A 17,917-nucleotide genomic window follows, 5' to 3' on the forward strand; every position below is an offset into this window, starting at 1 on the left:
TCGTCCTGCATCCCTCTGACATCCTCCCGCATCCCTCTGTCCCCCCGCATCCCTCTGTCCTCCCGCATCCCTCTGTCATCTTCCCGCATCCCTCTGTCCCCCCGCATCCCTCTGTCCTCCTCCCGCACCCCGCTGCACGCCCCCCTGCAGCCGCCAGCAGCGCCCGGGCCCGGGGCCGGCAGCTCTCCGCCCGGTGCCGCCTCGCCCCCCGCGGTGCCAGAGCGGAGCAGGGCGGCGCGGACCCGTGACGTCAGAGCGGCGGTTGCGGGGGGGGGGGGGGGTGCGGGGCTGGGAGAAGTGCCGTTGCTATGACGTCATCTCGCCGCCTTCCCCGCGCGGGCCGCGCGCCAGGAGCCGCGGCCGCCGCCGGTGCCCGCGCGGAGCCGCCCTCGGCGGGGCGGGGCGGGACGGGGCGGAGCCGCTGCCGGGTGCGCTGGGCCCGGGTGGCGGCCGCCGCGCCAGCAGCTGTCGGCGGGGCGATGCGGATGGCGGTGGGCGCGGCAGCGGGCGAGGGGGCAGCGCAGAGCCCCGGCCCCGCCGCCGTGTCGCTGGGCCTCAGCGTGGCCGTGGTCTCCAGCCTGGTGAACGGCTCCACCTTCGTCTTGCAGAAGAAGGGGATCGTGCGGGCCCGCGGGCGAGGTACGGGCCCCGGCGCTGCGGCGGCGGGCGGGAACATTCCCCCCCCCCCTACCCCGAGGGGCTTCGCTGCCCCGGCCTCTGGAGCATCGCTCCCGCCCCTCGCCCCCGCGATAGGGCCGCGCTGCGGAGGCCGGCCCGGGGTGGGGTGGGGGGGGGGGGGGGGGGGCGGCCGGCCCGGGTCCGTCACCTTCAGCGCGTTTGGCGTGGGAGGCCGAGGGCCGGAGCGCGGCGTGAGGGGCGGCCGGGGGGAGCGGCGGGACTGCGCGGGGCGCAGTGGCCGGCCCCGCTCCCCCCCGGTGCGTGGGCCGCCGTCAGGCCGCGGGACGGCGCTGGGGGCTCGCGTGTGCCTGCGGCCGCGTCGGGCGTTCGCCGACCTGCGGGGAATTGCTAACCTGGAGTTACTGATTGGGGGGGTTTTCATACTGACATCCCGTACCGCGCTGCTGTTTTCTGAGACGGACGCGCTGAGGAGCCAACACTGCTGCCTGGACAGAAATCAAAGCTGTAAATCCACAGGGCGTGAGGACTCTCCGTGTTTGGCTCTGGAATTAGAGCTCCCCAAAGCTCTGCATGGCATCTGGTGATTGCGTCTCGATCCTTTGAATACAGGAGAATGCAATATGCTTATTTGCTCTCAATATCGTGCTTTTGTGTGAGGGGAAAGTTCCAAGCGTGCGTTGCGTGAGACCTTTTAATTGCATTTCTGTGCCCGTCTGTTCTGGGATCTCTTTCTTATGAAAAATCCGTTTTAGTGAGCAGGACATGCTAGGTATTTTTTCTGGCCACGTGTGCGTAGGTAAATATGCGTATGCACATAGGTGTATTCGAGATGGCTGAGTGTCAGAGCAGCACAGCATTCGCAGTACCGGCTGCGTCTACTGGGTTCAGGGTGGGCGCAGTGGAGCAGGGCGAGCTTGAAACCCTCTTACTGTCAGCGGGCAGCCTGATCCAACAAGTCTGTTTTGCCTTTTCTGCAATGGCCAGACGGTCAGGGGCCTCAGACAAACTGCTGTTTTGCAAGCACAGTCTCCCTTTCCCCCCAAGATGGCTGTAGTCCACTCGTATTGTCCACAGAGAGATCACATTTGCATCAGAAATACAAATCTTTTTTATTTTTGTAAGAGAAACAATGAGAAAAATGTGAAAGGAATGACTTTCCGTCCCAAGGCAGCTGGAGAAGTTTCTGTTCTGCAGTATTAGTTGGGTCTAATGACTCCTGGAGAGCTTTCAGTGGAGCACTGGGTTAAGCGGGTGATGGGCGCGTGCCCGCCTTCTCAGCGCTGGCAGCTGTAAAACATCCTGATCTGAAGATACTGCTGATCTGTATTGTGTATTTTGCCAAGCGGCTCGCTGTATTTCCTATTGCTGCTCTCAGTGTGGAGGCACCTGGGCAAATACCTGGGGTTTCCTGCTAGTGAATGTTGTGAAGCAGTGTGGTTCTGCCTTGAATCTAGCGGTCGGAGCTGTGAGCCCGAGATCGTCAGTGTCAGATGATGTTTTTTTTCCATTGCCTTCAGCAGGTGTTGTATTATTAACAAGGAGGCTCTTCTGTCTTCTCTGTTGAATCAATAATACAGTCTCAGTGCAATAAGTAATCCTTGCCTAGTCAGCAACAGCAGTGGGTGACAAATATTTTGCAAAGTTATCTTACTTGAGTCAATATTTTCTATAATTTGTGCCCCAACAGTGTTTTTATTTTACATGCAGTAACAAAAGTCTAAAAAATTATTACACCCACTCTAAAGCTGGCCATTTTCATTAGTCATTTTCCATCTCATTTCAATTATATAGTGTGATTTCCAAGCGCTTACTGTTTTGTACGTCTCCAGAGTTATAGGTTACTGCGTTTTTATTTCATTTTGGATTTCAAGGTAGGTACAGTATTGCCTATTGCTCCAGCAGCTTTTGAGAGAGCATCTTCCCAAACAAACGCAGAGCCGAATTGCTAGAAAGAGGAGCAGAATGTGAGAGCGTAGCGCGATGCCAAGGTCGTGCTTGGTGGAGGCCAGGCTTTGGTTTAGTAAGCGGTCATTAGCCTTGATGTTCTACAGAAGCCGAACTTAGAAAATGTGGTGCACAGTCTCCTCTGGTGCATCCCAAGGCAAGAGCCTATAATCTGACAATGAAAGTAATCATCTTTGAGCTTAGGAGTCACTAAGGGACAATCTAGTTTTTATTCCTCTCTGAAACATGGCAATATGTCAGGAATTCAGAGGCTTCAGTCATAGCATTTTCCAGTGCTCCAGTGCAGGAGGATCAGTCCACGCTATGGTACTGCCAGAACTGCGTGCCAAAACATTTTCCCCAATACAGTTGCGCTGAGGTTATTTTAGCAAACTAACTGATCCAAAACATGGTTTCTTTCCATAGGTTTCCGATTCTGTTGATAGTGGTTCTAATCTGTATGTTTCAGTGGCACCCTCAGAAGCATTTGGTGACATTTTGGACGTTGTTCTAAGTAATACCATGTTAGCGTCGCACAGGTACTTCACTGGCAACCAGAATTTCTGACTAATGTGTTGTGTTAAGGTCCAGCTTGGACACTTAGCCCACATCCGAGCACATTGTCCCTTGGTTTCCTGCCACTCAGTTGCCTGGAAGAACAGGGTTAAGATGAAGGTCCTTAATGGTTCGGACTGTTGAAATTATTCTATTTTGTTGTTCCAATATTGCAATTTCATATTTTTCTAATAAGTCTTCCTATCCTTCCTCTTCCAGGTACTTCGTACTTAACAGATATAGTATGGTGGTCTGGCACTATAGCAAGTGAGTATCTGAAAAGGTTTGGGCTTTTTTGCAGGGAGAAGTTGTGGTTAGATGGTGAAATGAGACATCATGAAATCTGGGTTGTCACCTTGAATCTCACACTCACTTGTCACGAAATTCCCCTCCCTCAGAAATGTCTCACCTTTAGTGGACCCTGTATCTGATGGTGTTTGAGAAGGCGAAGAGCTGGGACAACCCCAAGTCAGACATCTTTCTGGATTTCCAAACTGTTTGGTACTTGCAGCCCTTGGAAGCCCCGCGCTGCTCTGACTCGGGGTTCCTGCACAGTTTGTGTCTCTGTCTGGATTGTGCCGGTCCGCTCAGTTTTTAAGAAGAGTCAAAGCTGAATGAGAAATTGTCGCTCTGCACAAAAGGGCTCATTGAGCACACGGTGTTTTTTTTAGATCAGAAAGCACTTAGTTGGCCTCAACTAAAAAAAAAAAAAATCCTTTTTGATTTCTAGTTCGACAGATACACTTTCAATTTTGCTTTTAATGTACAAGATTACTGTGAAGCCTTGTGTAGTGCTGATATGAGATCAGTGTAATTTCACCCTTAGTATCTTTGTAAACTCTGCTCGGGCTAAGTTCACTCTCTGATGTGAAGCCAGAGCACAGGGAGCAGTTAGCTTTCTCCTCTTGCAGCTCAGGCCTAGTTCCACCCACGAGCTTAAAATCATAGCCCACTGCCAGACTCTAACCCAGCCTTTTGCGAATAATTTGGAAATGTTCTGATGCTGTGGCTGAGAAGTATATGAGTCCAGCTGTGCCCCTTATTTTGTGGCAGCAAGGTAAGTCTGTTTCTGTTGTCTTCTAGCTATGCAAAGGGAATGGAAACTGATAGATCCCATGAAGGACAGAGTGAACCCTCAGCAAGGGTAGAAGCCAACAGAGCTTCAGAGGAAAGTCCTTGGCTAATTTAGCCTGAGTTTCAGTAGTTCTTTGCCAGCTTCCTCCTTTGCCAGGATCACTCCTGCCTAAGTAGCAATAAACCTCTGCGTTAATCACGGCTGTTTATCGCTCGTGAGGCTCCCGTCTTGAATCTCCAAGCAGAAGGAGTTAAAATAAGAGAGGTTTTATTACAGGAGTTTATCTTGGTGAATCGGAGAAAACAATTTCATGCTTAAAAGAGCTGACTGAATCGAATGCAGGCAAAACAGCTGAAGGGAATGGTGTCAGTTGGCTTTTGTCCAGTAGCTAGGTGCAGGTGTTTCAAAACAAAGCATCAGTAAGATCACAAAGGCACCAAGGAAAGAATTGCTTAAGGATATTAGAGGTTCAGAGTTGCAACAGAGTCACAAACAGCAATAGCAAGGGCCAGGCAGGCAACTGTGGGATGCAGAGAGAGGCGGTGTTTGGGGAATTAGCAATATCCCCAGTTGTCTGGGAGAAATTCTAGCAGCTGACATTATTTTCTCAAAGCAGAGCATTGGGAGTTTGGATGACTAACAAAACCCACATAAACTCTATCAACTTCTTTTCACAGTATTTGTTCAGATGGTGAACAAGCATTTCTGTGTTGGCATGCTGACTCAGCATAACACTGCCTAACCATTTTGGAGCCTTTGGGATCCACTGGATTACCGAAGACTGATTCAAAGGAAGGGCTATAGGTTCTGCTAAGGGATTTTTTTTTTAAAGTCAAAAAAGTGATTGCAGCATGTGTACAGGTATTTCAAAGAGCATTCAATTAATTAATTGGCTAATTAATTAGTTTCAGTGCAGGTTTTGATAGCAGTGGCTGGGTTTTATAGTGGACACATCTATATTAGTGTTTTATTGCAGATGGGGAAGGCACTTGTGAAGCAAATCTCCTGTTTGTCTCCACGGATTGGGCCTTTTTTCACATTGTGGAGCAGTGTTGGAGCTCCTGAACTGGATTTTAAGATGAAGCTAGGCTGGAAGATGCACTCTAGGAGCATGCCTAACGCACACCAGCTGCAAACAGGCTTTCAGTCCATGGGAGCAGGCTGAAATAAAACCCCTGACATATGTAGAGCAGACATCTTTTGCTGTACAGATCTACTCCTGGTCTCCTAGCTAATGTGGACATGTCAGTGTGCATCAAGTTTTGCGTTGCAATAACTTTGGGGATATTGGTACTCCTTTGGCAAGCTTAAAGCTTGGTGTGCCTTCAAGAACTGAAGCCATGTCACAGCATTGATGTGTCTGGAGAGGAGTTTCTATCCGGAGAGGACTGGATAGGTTGGCAGCAAAGGTCCTCAACATCAGATAGATGGTAACAATTACTGAGATTCTTTTTTTAATTGGCCTTAATTAGTCCTGATCTGTCATTCATGGTGGTAAGAGATTGTTTGTTACTATTACTCCATGCTGATACTGAAAGCTGCTGGTAAGTTTGGTTGCCTTACAATACGTGCAGTTTGACTGACGCTTCAGAGACCTGATTTATCTGTTGGTGTTGGTGCCATCTGTTAGGGCTCTTCCAACAGAAAGTTCAGGCACCTGACCTCCAAAAAAAGCAACCTTTTGTTAGAGTCACTTGGAAATGTATGTAATCTGCAGAAAGACAGCGTGCCTGCTGTGCCCCGTCCTCCGCGCAAGACCTGCCCCAGTGCCTCTGGATGCCTTGAAGGCAGTGCCCAAGTCGCCACGTACGTCTGCTGAAAACCAAGAGTTATGCCATTCCCAAGGGCAGGGAGAATTCAGGAGACCATAGAAATGCTGCTCATTAACTTCTCTGGCTCACTCCTGCACGTAGAGAAAGCCTCAGTGAATTGAATTAGTATAATTTTGCCGCACTCTGCAGTTTTGTAAGTTAGTTTGTCTCCTGCCTGTTTCCTGTAGGTTACACGGGTCTTCAGCTCTGCTGAGAATGCAAGCTAATTTCGTAAATTAATTAATGTTTGCACAGTGCTTTGCAGGTGTAGGGAACAGGATGATGGTCGTGATATTTGATAGTCGAGGGCAATGCCAGCCTGAGCATAAAGACAACTTGTATTCTTGAAATGTTTTTATATAGTGATAATGGCTCTTAAAATCAACTGGAAATTTGAGCTATATGTAATTTGTGTTCAGTCTCAAGGTTCTTGCCAGTTACCACAGACCCTCTAACTATGCAAGCATTATGTTGATCTATTATAAACTTGCCAGCACTTGCAAAACCAGCCAGCTTTTCTTTTTTGACTGAAAACTTGAATGCATGAGCTGTTTGTCACAGCTGTGATGTGCAATAGTGTGGCACATCTTGGAATTTGTTTTTATTGGGGGAAAGAAAAAAGTAAGATTGTGAGGCTGTTATTGTGACTTGTCAGGGATCTGTTCTTTGTACAGTGGTCACGAATTACTTTTGGTGTTATACAGAGTTGTGAAAATTTGGTGTGATCTTCTGTATATTGAAGAGCCTTTATGCATGTGCTTAGTATTTCATTGTTAGATTCCTCAGTACTGTCCTTATTCCCTCCCCCCCCCCGAAAAAGTAACACTGCAGTTAGGAACTATAACCAAGTGCATTCGTGTTACACGTTCTAAAGCTGAAATCATGGGTACTTTTAGTCCTCCCCACATATATAAGTGTAATATTGAGATATCAGTGTAATGCACGAGTGTTTCTAATGCATAGTCTTATTTATATTCAACTAAGAGAAGTTGCAAATGAGATTATTTACTGTGCCCTGTTGGATCTTCTTGTGAGGCAAATACAAATCCTATATTAAAAAATAATTTTAAAATATAGAAAAATTCCAGCCATTTTGTTTAAGTGCAAAATGAACACAGCTATCAAATCTGTAACATCTGTTTTCCAGTCTTTCCCAAACAGTTATTGGGTAAGTTTTCATTACTTCTTTTTACAAAAGGATTTAAAGGCTTATTTCTGGTTCTCTTGGCAGTGGCTCTGGGTCAGATAGGGAATTTCTTGGCCTACACTGCAGTCCCAACTGTGCTAGTGACGCCCTTGGGAGCTCTTGGCGTTCCATTTGGGTAAGAGTTTGCTTTTCTTGTTCTTATCTGAATATTGTTACTACTTAATAAGATGTCGGATAGACTGAAGTGATCACTGGAGGTACGCTGAGAAGATGTCAGGCTTAGGACTCTTAGTGATGTATTATAATGACACCTATTTCTGTTTTTGCCAGCAAAATGGCGGGGGGGGGAGAGGAAGGCAGTGGTGAAGAAAGAGTTCCTGAGTATCTTCTGCTTTAACTATCACTGTGATCTGGAACAGACAAACGTCTTTTTTGTTGTTGTTGTTCCCTTCGCTGTGGTCATTCTGGACTCTTCTGCCTATTCTTTTATTCACAGTTCCCTTACTATGTAGATCTTTCCTATTGTCTCGCATTCTTTCTCTCCCCTGCTATCCACAGCCCACATGCATTTATTAATGCTGATTTTCATTTATCTGGATTTGGCCCTATTTCCTGAAGCGAGGGAGCCCCTTGCATATGCATGCCCCCAGCTTCTTGAATGTTATGTTCATGTGAGAGGAGGGAACAAAAAAGGAGTGTTCCTAAAAGGAGTTTAATAGGCAACTGTTTTGTGAATAGCTGAACTACAGTTGTGAAACTACTGCACTGAAAAAGTACGATTATTTAAAAACAAAGCTGTGCATTGCCTCGAGAGTTTTCTGTTGCCTACTGGGAGCAGCTGAATTGTGTATCTGACTTGCACTGATCATCTGCTTCAGAACTGTCCTGGTTGCAGTTGGGATAGAGTTAATTTTCCTCCCAACAGCTGCTGTGTTTTGGATTTAGTACCAGAAGAATGTTGATAACACTGATGTTTTTAGTTGCTACTATGAAATCAAGGACTTCTTTCAGTCTCCCATGTTCAGCTGATGAACAGGTGTATAAGAGCTGGGAGGGAGCAGAGCTGGGCAGCAAGCCAGGCTGGCCAGCAGAAATATTCCATACCATGGGCGTCATGCTCAGTTTATGAATGGGGGTTGGTCGGGAGGCAGGGAGCACTCTCTTTTTCTGTGAGTTCAAACTTTTTCATGAGTTCAGTCTTTTTTCCATGAGTTGGCAAGTGTTGCAACATTTGCGAGTTTGGCAAAATCCGTGAAATGTGTGATCTCCAGGAAACCCATAGATTTTGTGATAGCTGCTCGGAGACTGGCTACGCAATTAGTCGTCAGGCAATGAGAAAAATTGTGCTGTGTATAGCTTGTTTTGCATAGTAGTATTTCCTTTGTTGTCTTATTTAACTGTCTTTATCTCAACCCACGAGTTTTACCTTTTGTCTGTTCTCCTCCCCATCCCACTGGAGGGGAAGGGAAGGGGTGAGCGAGCGGCTGTCTGGTGCTGAGTTGCCGGCTGCCAGGTTAAATCACGCCAGGAGTGTAGATTGCTTTGTAGGGGCTTCATGGCTGTCTTTAGTTTTGTACACTATGAAGCACGCTGATGATGCTCTACTTACCACCTCTTATTTTATCCTAGGCCATATAATTTTGTCTGTTTTGGCCAGCTATCTGTCTGAGCTGAGCCCTGTAATCTTTGTAAGCAAAGGTCACTTTTATCTCATGACTATGTAGCACCTATAAAATGGGGCTTCGTGACAGTTCACCAAATTGTTAACGTGTAGTCATCTGCCTCAGGGGTGCCAGATGCCTGGTTTGGGGGCTTCTTTTTTTGGGAGGCATTGATGTGGTGCTGGTTTTTGAGGTGGGTTGTTGTTTTTGTTGGTTTTTTTTTTCTTGAGATGAGATGTTAGGGATTGAGTAAGACTGAGACTGGATCAATCTTTCCTAAGTCAGAAATGCATTTTGAGGATCCACCAACATTTGGTCAAAGATCCACCAACATTTGATACTCTTCCTTTAAGAGGGAAATTCATGTGGCACGTCACTGTTAAAGCATTATTAACAGGACTTATTCAAACTTTTAATTTTCTTCCTCTTTCTGACAGGTCCATTTTAGCTTCTTACTTACTGAAAGAAAAACTGAACATTCTTGGCAAGCTGGGATGTTTGCTGAGCTGCGCTGGGTCTGTTGTTCTCATCATCCATTCCCCAAAGTCCGAGAGCGTAACGACTCAGGCCGAGCTTGAAGAGAAGCTTACAAATCCAGGTATTTTGTTCTTTTATTAACTCATAATGATTTTGTGAGATTGATCAAGAGCATGCAGGACGAAGAGGCTTACCACTTCCACCAGGCAGGAAAATTGACTTCTCAGGAAACCATGACATGACAGAGGCAAACCAGTACAGCTTTTGTGCAGGAGAACTATGCCTTGCTGTACTTGGAACTTGTCAGATTTATTGATACATGTGCGCAGAAAGGAAAACGTGGATACTTTTGAAAACATTATCCTGCACAGCAAGCTCAGAACAATGGCTATTTGAACTTGTGACTTTCTAAAATTACGAAAAAGTGTCTCTTGCTACTTAGAGATGAAAGGTATAATTCTAGGATCTCTCAATTTAAGTTGTTTTACACATACACAAAAAAAATACTGATTGTCTTTTGTTCTTTAATTCTTTTTTTTATTATTAAAAGTTTAATTCTAGATACCAGTTATGTTCCAGGCAGATTTCTTTGCACAGTAAAGGTATGTAGAAATGGGCTGTTGAGACATATGCTGAAATGCCTCTTCTTTCGCACAGAGAAAGTGAAGGCCCACTAACTGCGGGAGGACACTTAGTAATGCTCATACGTGCCAGACCCACTTCTGTTTTTCTCGCATAAGAGCTGAACTGCCAACTATTGTTATTTCCTTTAATTGCTTTAGGTGAAAGAAACTCAAACGTAGTAACATCAGCTATGCAAAAAATTTGCAAACAAAGAAAAGAAAACAAACACCCTGGTCTAAATTTACCATTTCAGTCTGACCAAAATGAACTGGAAATATATTTCTTCAAAACTGTAAAGCATGAAATGTTTTTCAGCAGTCTAAGCTGTGTACAGATTCTATAATGTAAATGATATGGCCTGCCCGTTCTTCCAACTCTCCCTACTCACCTTACTGGGATCTAACGTAATGTTTAAGCTCTTCGCTAGATCCAAACACCATGCTTTATTGAACTGGTTATTAATGAGATGTTATCACTACTGTCTGGCTTTAAGGATTATTATCCTGATGAAAGAGAGAATGGGGGAAAAAAAAATAAACCAGACATTTTAAATCCAGTTCAAATGTGCAACTGTGTGTATTTTGCTTCACGATGATTTGTGCTGCCCAGAGAACATGACAACTTCATCAGTTTCAGATGCCCACAACGCCTCTGATAGCGCAGTGGTTTGGATCTGTATTCAATAGCAAATTTTAATCCTGGTTTATACCTGAAGTTCACTGGTATGACACGATTTGCCTGCTAAAATGTTTAGAAGACCAAGAGTTCTCACCTTGCTATTATCTTATTTTCTTTTTTGTTTTCCAGTTTTTGTGGGTTATCTCTGCGTAGTGCTGCTAATGCTTCTCCTGCTTATCTTCTGGATAGCTCCAGCTCATGGACCTACTAATATCATGGTTTACATCAGTATTTGCTCTCTGTTGGGCAGTTTCACTGTTCCCAGCACAAAAGGGATTGGGCTGGCTGCTCAAGATATCTTTCACAATAACCCGTCGAGTCAAAGGGCTCTGTACCTCTGTCTGGTACTTCTGGCAGTATTAGGGTGTAGCATTATCATTCAGTTCAGATACATCAATAAGGCACTGGAATGTTTCGACTCCTCTGTGTTTGGTGCCATCTACTATGTTGTGTTTACCACCTTAGTCCTGCTGGCTTCAGCCATCCTTTTCAGGGAGTGGAGTAATGTAGGAGTGGTAGATTTCTTGGGAATGGCTTGTGGATTCACCACAGTATCTATTGGAATTGTTCTTATACAAGTCTTCAAGGAATTCAACTTCAATATCGGGGATTTAAATAAACCTAACATGAAGACAGATTAAAGGTTTTTTTTTTTTTGAGGGAAACTGGGTGGCTCAGGGAAGGATGCAGAGCCTTTCATTTCTAGGTCACTGATTCAAATATGATTCAGGTTGGTAGTTGCCCTCTGACAATTTGGTGGCCTACGTGAATGAATTAGAGGCCTCCATCCAGTTTCAAAGGAGCAGTTGTCCATGTACCCCAGTCAATGACAATAAATGACCGTAATTGGAACCACTGATTGAGTCAACCTAGAGACCGATGTATTTCCCTACTGTGAAAGGTGATCCATCAGAAAAGATCAGGGGATATTATGACAGACCTGTGTGTGAAAGCTTGTATTGTGCCTTCTGAGGTACCATTTCTGTGGGCAGAGCACATCAGTTTCTAATGCACTCAATCTGACACCTTTCATGAGCGATGTATACCTTAAAACACAGGGAGGGGAAAAAGTGAGTGGAACAGTTTGTTAATACCAGTACAGCAACATGTTCACCATCAAGGCTGTGAATTCTGAGACAAATGTTGGTTGAACCATGGACTGCAGATCTGTCCTTCTTAGTGACTGCCTCGGCAACTTGGTCTGCCATGCGGTGAAGACACTGGGGAGTTTAAAATTGAATTCTTTACACTGAGCAGTGGACCCTTAAAAATATTTCACTAATTACTTATCAGCTGATGGTAGTGTCCAGGTATGCATTTTTCTTTGTAACTTGCGTGCATTAAGACATAATGCATTCATCTGAGAGTTTTTAATTGGGAGCAGACAGAAAGACTCTGAAGGATGTGGAAATGATGCACAGACTCATTGCCTATATGGTGGCTTATTTGTAAGAAGCTCAGAACTATTTCAGTGCCTTTGCAATCGAAAACTACTGCATAAATGTGAATGTACCTGTTTCAGATGGCCTATACTGGTTTAATAATTCAATTTCACTGTCTATAATATTGGATTGTGTTCAAATTCTAAACACATAAAGCATCCAGGAGGAGCCACACGTTTTTGGAAGAATTTACAAATCTGAACTGAAACCCTTAGATGCCTTGACAGCTTCTGAAAAACCCGTAGTCCTAATGGGAAGAGGTAATCTACGGGAGGACTGTTCAAAGCAGTCCAGCATACTTTTGTTCTAGTTAAGTGATTAACTACAGGAAACCATTTTGTGGAGTAGCTTATAAGCAGCGACCACAAAAAAAAAAATTAGAGAGAAGAGGATGAGATTTCTCATAGCTCAAAAAAAGATGGTTTGATCCTCTTGTAACATGAGAAAACGAGGTTAAAGCCTGAAGACGCATAGGCATTCAGAGAGCCAAGTTTCAGATAACCAGCAGGGATATATATTCAGATCCAGTAATTTACAGACCTGTGTGAACAGTTCAGCAATAATACTTTGGCAAGTAGTACAAAGAGCTTAAGCTGTGATTGGAATGATTCTGAACTGTTCAGTTTAAACCATTTAGAGATATGTCAAAGAAAGAAACAGTTTTCATGCTGTACTTACATTTGGTAGTTAAAACATCACGAGTCAAAAACATGTAAGGAAAGCTTGAAAAGTAATCACTGTTGGCTTCCATTTCAGTGCAAAAATGGAAGGGTACAGTGGCATTCAATATCTCTAGTTCTGAATGTCCCTTGAAACAAAGAAACCCCAATGTGATTAGGAGACACCATTTGAAAAAGTTCATGACACTTTATCAAGAAATCACGAATGTAGCTTTGTGGCTGGCTGACAGGAATGCAGACGTTGATTAATGGGGAATAACATTGTCCACTCTCATTATGTTTTTTGTTGACTTGAATTAATTACCTTAAAACTCAGCCTCTGTTTTCATTTAAAATGAATGTTATAAGCCTTTCTGATGGCAGCAATAATGGTGAACAATGAATGCTAAAGATTTAGTATTCTAAGGGAGTGAGAGCCCCACTATGTTATTTCGAAGCTTGTTTTATAACTCCAAACTGGGGGGGAAATGACTCCGAGTTGGCAGAAATGCACATTTTTATAGGCCAGCACGGAAACTGGGTATCTTGGTGAAATAAAATAGTGCTGGGAAAGCAAAGGCCATCTTCATGGATTTTCAAATACTGTGTATGGTTTCTAGAAAGTTTGAGAACTGTAGATGAGGGGTATTGGACTATGAAAGCTGGTTAAAACTAACATCTGTCCGTTATTGATTGGAAGGTGGTATCTTGGTTGTCAGCAGACACTTATGTTTTGTCATATTAATTCCCTTTTTTTGGCTGAAACTAGAATTTTACATAGGTTATGAGACTTGTAATGACCTACTATTTAAAACAATGATGTTAGCTGTTTTATGAAGCAGTCAAGTTGTCTGTTCATGACGCAGATTCAGAGTTCATGAGTTGCGTGTTGGTTTTGTACTAGCCTTTAATCTCTGAAGTCTTGTGTGAAAATCTTCGGTTAGAATGGAAATGATTGTGGTCTCATCTTAGTCCTCCTTTGGCCATATTTGTTTGTCTTGTTTTGTTTTAAAATTAATTCCTATTTATTTAGAAAGTGCCTATCCTGGTATGTTAGGTGCATATGCAAATTATTAGTACATCTTAGATCCAAAATAACTTGACTGCCCTGTCTAAACCTTGCCATTTTCTGCACTGGACACACACAAGTGTACTTGATAGGCACTCACTATGCGGAGTAAGGGTAAAGCAGCAGCTGTGTTCTGTGGTGGTCTGACCATCCTTACAGCTGACAAATTGTCTGCATAGGTTTCTTCTCCCCAGCTGCTCCTCATCTGTGATGAGCTTTCTAGAAATGCCTAGTTAACCTTGTTGTTTAAAACAGAGATGTCAGCACATAAGGTGAAAGAAATTCTAGTGGCCTTGCACATGATTTATATTTACAGTCTTTTACATCACGAATGCTAAATAATGGAAATATTTATTTTTGCTACTTTGTTCAGTGTGTAGCAGTGTTCTTTTGAGTTCTGCTGTATCTGGATCTGGTTCAGTTCTAACTTTAGAAATGTGTTAGCATTTTCCGTTGTCGCTGTTGGTGTGATTCTTCCCCCCTCCATCCCATGCCCTCCTCATTCTAGGTCTCCTGCCTCTTTTAGTCCTGTTGCTTTTCTGATTTAAAAGGAGGCACTGTTGAAGTTGAATTGTAGCCATTCCCTCTTTTTTTTTCTTTTCCCACCCCTTTGACAAGTAAGTACTTTGAATTAAGACAGATATCTGAGTTCCATCATCTCAGGGAGCAAACGTGCATAGTTGTTTCCTGAGCTTTGGTGTCCCTCATGGGTCTGCCCTTTTCACATTCTCTTTGCATTACATCTAGCAATAGCTACGAGCCAAATGACTTCAGTTCTGATTCCAAAGTAGAAGTGGGAGAGGCTACGCATATAAGAGTGGACTCATTACAGTGGTGGGATGCATTTGAATTAAATTCAAATCTGTATGAAAGGTGTTGCGCACCGTATGTCTGGCTTCTATTATACTTGTCAAACATTTACTTGGTACTCACTTGAAGACAGCTCTTTGATCACTATCCCTTCAGTGTATGGAGGATTTACATGTGTCAGTCACGATCTTTATTAGGTGTAAAACACAAATATCCCTCAAATGTTCAGTAGGAGAAACATTTTTGATACAACCAAAAAGAAAAATTTGTTACACCTTAAATACTTACGTAAAAAAGAAAAATATCTAAACAAGTTATCTGCTGTATTGACTTTCCAGGACTCTGTATGTGTAAATAGAGCCTATTTATTAGTGAGCTGCAACTAACATTAGTAAGAACCTGTCACATCACAGTTTGACAAGTGAGGCTTCTTATTAATAATCTCAGTTTATATTGAACTTATGTATTTTTCTGAAGGAACTAGCACTGAAAAATGAAAACACTGGATTTTATTTGTTGAAATACTAGAATCAGAGGTTTAGCTTTCCTTTTTATTTAAAAAATGGAGGGTTAGTATTTGAAGAAAGATTCAGGGTTACTAAATAAGGGGTGCTTAAAATGGGCTGCTGTTTGCACACGTTATACACCCCTCACCTTGTTTCATAAGTATAAAACATCAAGGATTCTACAGATCTTCCTTAGTTGTCTTGAGATGGTATAACTTCTGAAGTTTTACTGTTAAATTAAATGTTATCAAATGTTTCTCTATTACTTGTTTTCTTTAGAGATCAATCTTTGTAATAACTCTTTGGTGCTACTGAATATGGGCTTAAGTGCTGCAGAATTTTAGTGTGTACCATGTTAGGCACCAATGATGTCAACAATTGTTATTACTAGTGCCCAAGTGTTTCAGACAGCAGTGTTGAAATGTTATGGATTAAGAAATCTTTTCTAAAAGCTGCAAATAAGGAGGTTTTTTATTGGGTGGGTTTTTGTTGTTGTGGTGTCCCCCCCTAACAGTTGCTGTACAGAGTGGAAAATATTACACAAAAGGGGTATCCTTTTTCAATTGTGGAACTTTCTCTCTTTTTTTTACTCTTTTTTTTTTTTTTTTTTTTTTCCCTGGAATGTGAAAAATAGTTCTAATGGGATATGGGAAAAAGGTGGATGGCCGCAAACATACAGTGTCAGGTTTGGTTGCTTCAATCCTATTGCAATATAGTTACTACAGATTACATAAAAATGGTTTATTTTATTAGCTTCCAAATAATGTATATATAGATTTGTTAATGGCTTACAAGTCAAGCTTACTCTCTTTGCTTTTTAAGAAATAGTTATAGGCATGTTGTATTTGCCTTGTGTAAATTATAAAAGGCTATTTATTAAGTTTTCTGATAACTAATCTATTTATTAACCTGTATCGTTTTAAAATAAATGATTTATTTCTAGCTCAACGCATGTTTCGTGACTCCTCTCTATCATGGGGGGCGGGAGGGAGGACAGGATCAGTTTCCCACACATCTAACTGCTATACAGCCTAGTCCCAATTCACAAGCCCAAACAGTTCCCATTACCCTTTCATAAAATGCCAGCCTTGCTTTTACCAAGTAGCAGACTTTCATGCATGCAGACCAGTTGCCATATGAAGGGCTCAGTCATCACGTAGCGCTGGATGCCAGCGAGCTGTAGCCTTGATGTCTTCATTGTACTGAAGTTTGCTCACAGGTGAAATGAATGCTTCTCTGGCAGAAATGTTTGTTGGGGCCTCAGTCACTTCAAACTCTGTCTGGAAGGTTATCACGTGCTCTGTTCATGCGTTGCTGTAGATTGCCTGCTGGCTAGAGCTTTCAAGAAATGCTACTCCACAGCTGGGTGTGCATCGGGTGGTGACAGCTGTAAGGAAGGCTGTGCCACCAGTCCAATTTACTGGCACAAGAGCTTCCTACAGAAGGAATCACCTGGAAGATGACAGTGGCTGCCCATCTAATCCTTCATCTGAAATTCCTAGCTCCCCATGTCAGGTACTGGCAAATACATGATTTTCAGGCATGGCTGGGGGCGAAGGGGGGCAGTGGGGGTTTTTTTATAACTGTGGGATTTATTATTAAGAACCATTTCAGTCTTTGTGCTTGTGTTTTAGGGGATGCATCAGTATTACTACTGGTCAAAAGTAAAAGTTAATTGTTAAACAAGGAAATAAGCTCCTCTCCAATATAAAATGTTGCATGCAGAGGAAAAGATTGGCATGGAGGTCACTGCAATTTTATTTTTAAAGTTGGTGATGATATTAGTGCAATGTACAAAGATAGACTGGAAAACTAGAGAGGCTTTCCTTTCTACATGCAGCATCTCTGATTTTTAAATAAATAGGATAAGGAGAATGGATCCTGAGAACACGTTTTTAGCAGGAAAATTCAACACTCTGTTCTTTTCTTGTGCATCTCTGGAGTTAGGCCTCTAAGGCAGCATTGTGGTAAAGGCAAATATGCCATTTACACCACCATTATCATCGAAAGTCTGGGAAGTGACCTGTCCTGAGCATATGCATCTCACCCACACAGTTCATACGGGAAAAGTGTTAAAGACCAAAACCTGATACCGCCAGAAGAACTGGGATTGTTTAGCTTGGAGGAGAGGAGGCTGAGGGGAGACCTTATCACTCTCTACAACTACCTGAAAGGAGGTTGTAGTGAGGCAGGTGTTGGTCTCTTCTCCCAAGTAACTAGTGATAGGACAAGAGGCAATGGCCTCAAGTTGGATCAGGGGAGGTTTAGATTGGATATTAGGAGAAATTTCTTTACTGAAAGAGTGGTCAGGCATTGGACCAGGCTGCCCAGGGAGGTGGTGGAGTCACCATCCCTGGAGGTGGTCAAAAAAGGTGCAGATGTGGCACTTCACGACATGGTTTAGCAGGCATGGTGGTGTGTTGGGCGGATGGTTGGACTTGATGATCGTAGAGGTCTTTTCCAACCTAATGATTCTGTGATTCTAGGGGAAAAAAAAAAGTCCCCTTGATTTTTCTGAGGTTTGTTCTCTCCATAGCCTTGCAAAAGCACCTGCGCTAGCCGGCCTCTCTTGTGAAAGCCACTGAGTGCAAAGACGGCTTACGCCACCGAGCTGTCCCACAGGAACAGGTTAGGTTAGGCAGGTTACCACTGTTGCGGTATTTGGAGTTCCCTTCAGATACTCAGCAAATACCATGCTGTTGTAAATTATTCAGAGATGCTTTGAGTATTCTCTGTTACTGAGCACAACCCCTGGCTTTGAAGTGAAGATTTAATGGTTTGTGCCGAATTGAGAGGACTTTAAACAATTCATACTTTGTG

The 17,917-nt window shown here is 43.5% G+C and overlaps 1 protein-coding gene across 1 annotated transcript; it reads left to right on the forward strand.

Moving 5' to 3' along the window:
* The first annotated feature begins 308 nt into the window (after positions 1-308).
* On the forward strand, positions 309-16,045 carry NIPA1 (NIPA magnesium transporter 1). Its single transcript, XM_075427343.1, has 5 exons — positions 309-639; positions 3,358-3,405; positions 7,256-7,346; positions 9,270-9,430; positions 10,741-16,045. Exons 1-5 carry the CDS (start codon positions 309-311, stop codon positions 11,250-11,252), a joined length of 1,143 nt encoding a protein of 380 aa, XP_075283458.1. The 3' UTR covers positions 11,253-16,045.
* The last annotated feature ends 1,872 nt before the right edge of the window (positions 16,046-17,917 follow it).

This window comes from Opisthocomus hoazin, chromosome 1 (genome assembly GCF_030867145.1).
Source record: "Opisthocomus hoazin isolate bOpiHoa1 chromosome 1, bOpiHoa1.hap1, whole genome shotgun sequence".
NCBI classification, from domain to species: domain Eukaryota; kingdom Metazoa; phylum Chordata; class Aves; order Opisthocomiformes; family Opisthocomidae; genus Opisthocomus; species Opisthocomus hoazin.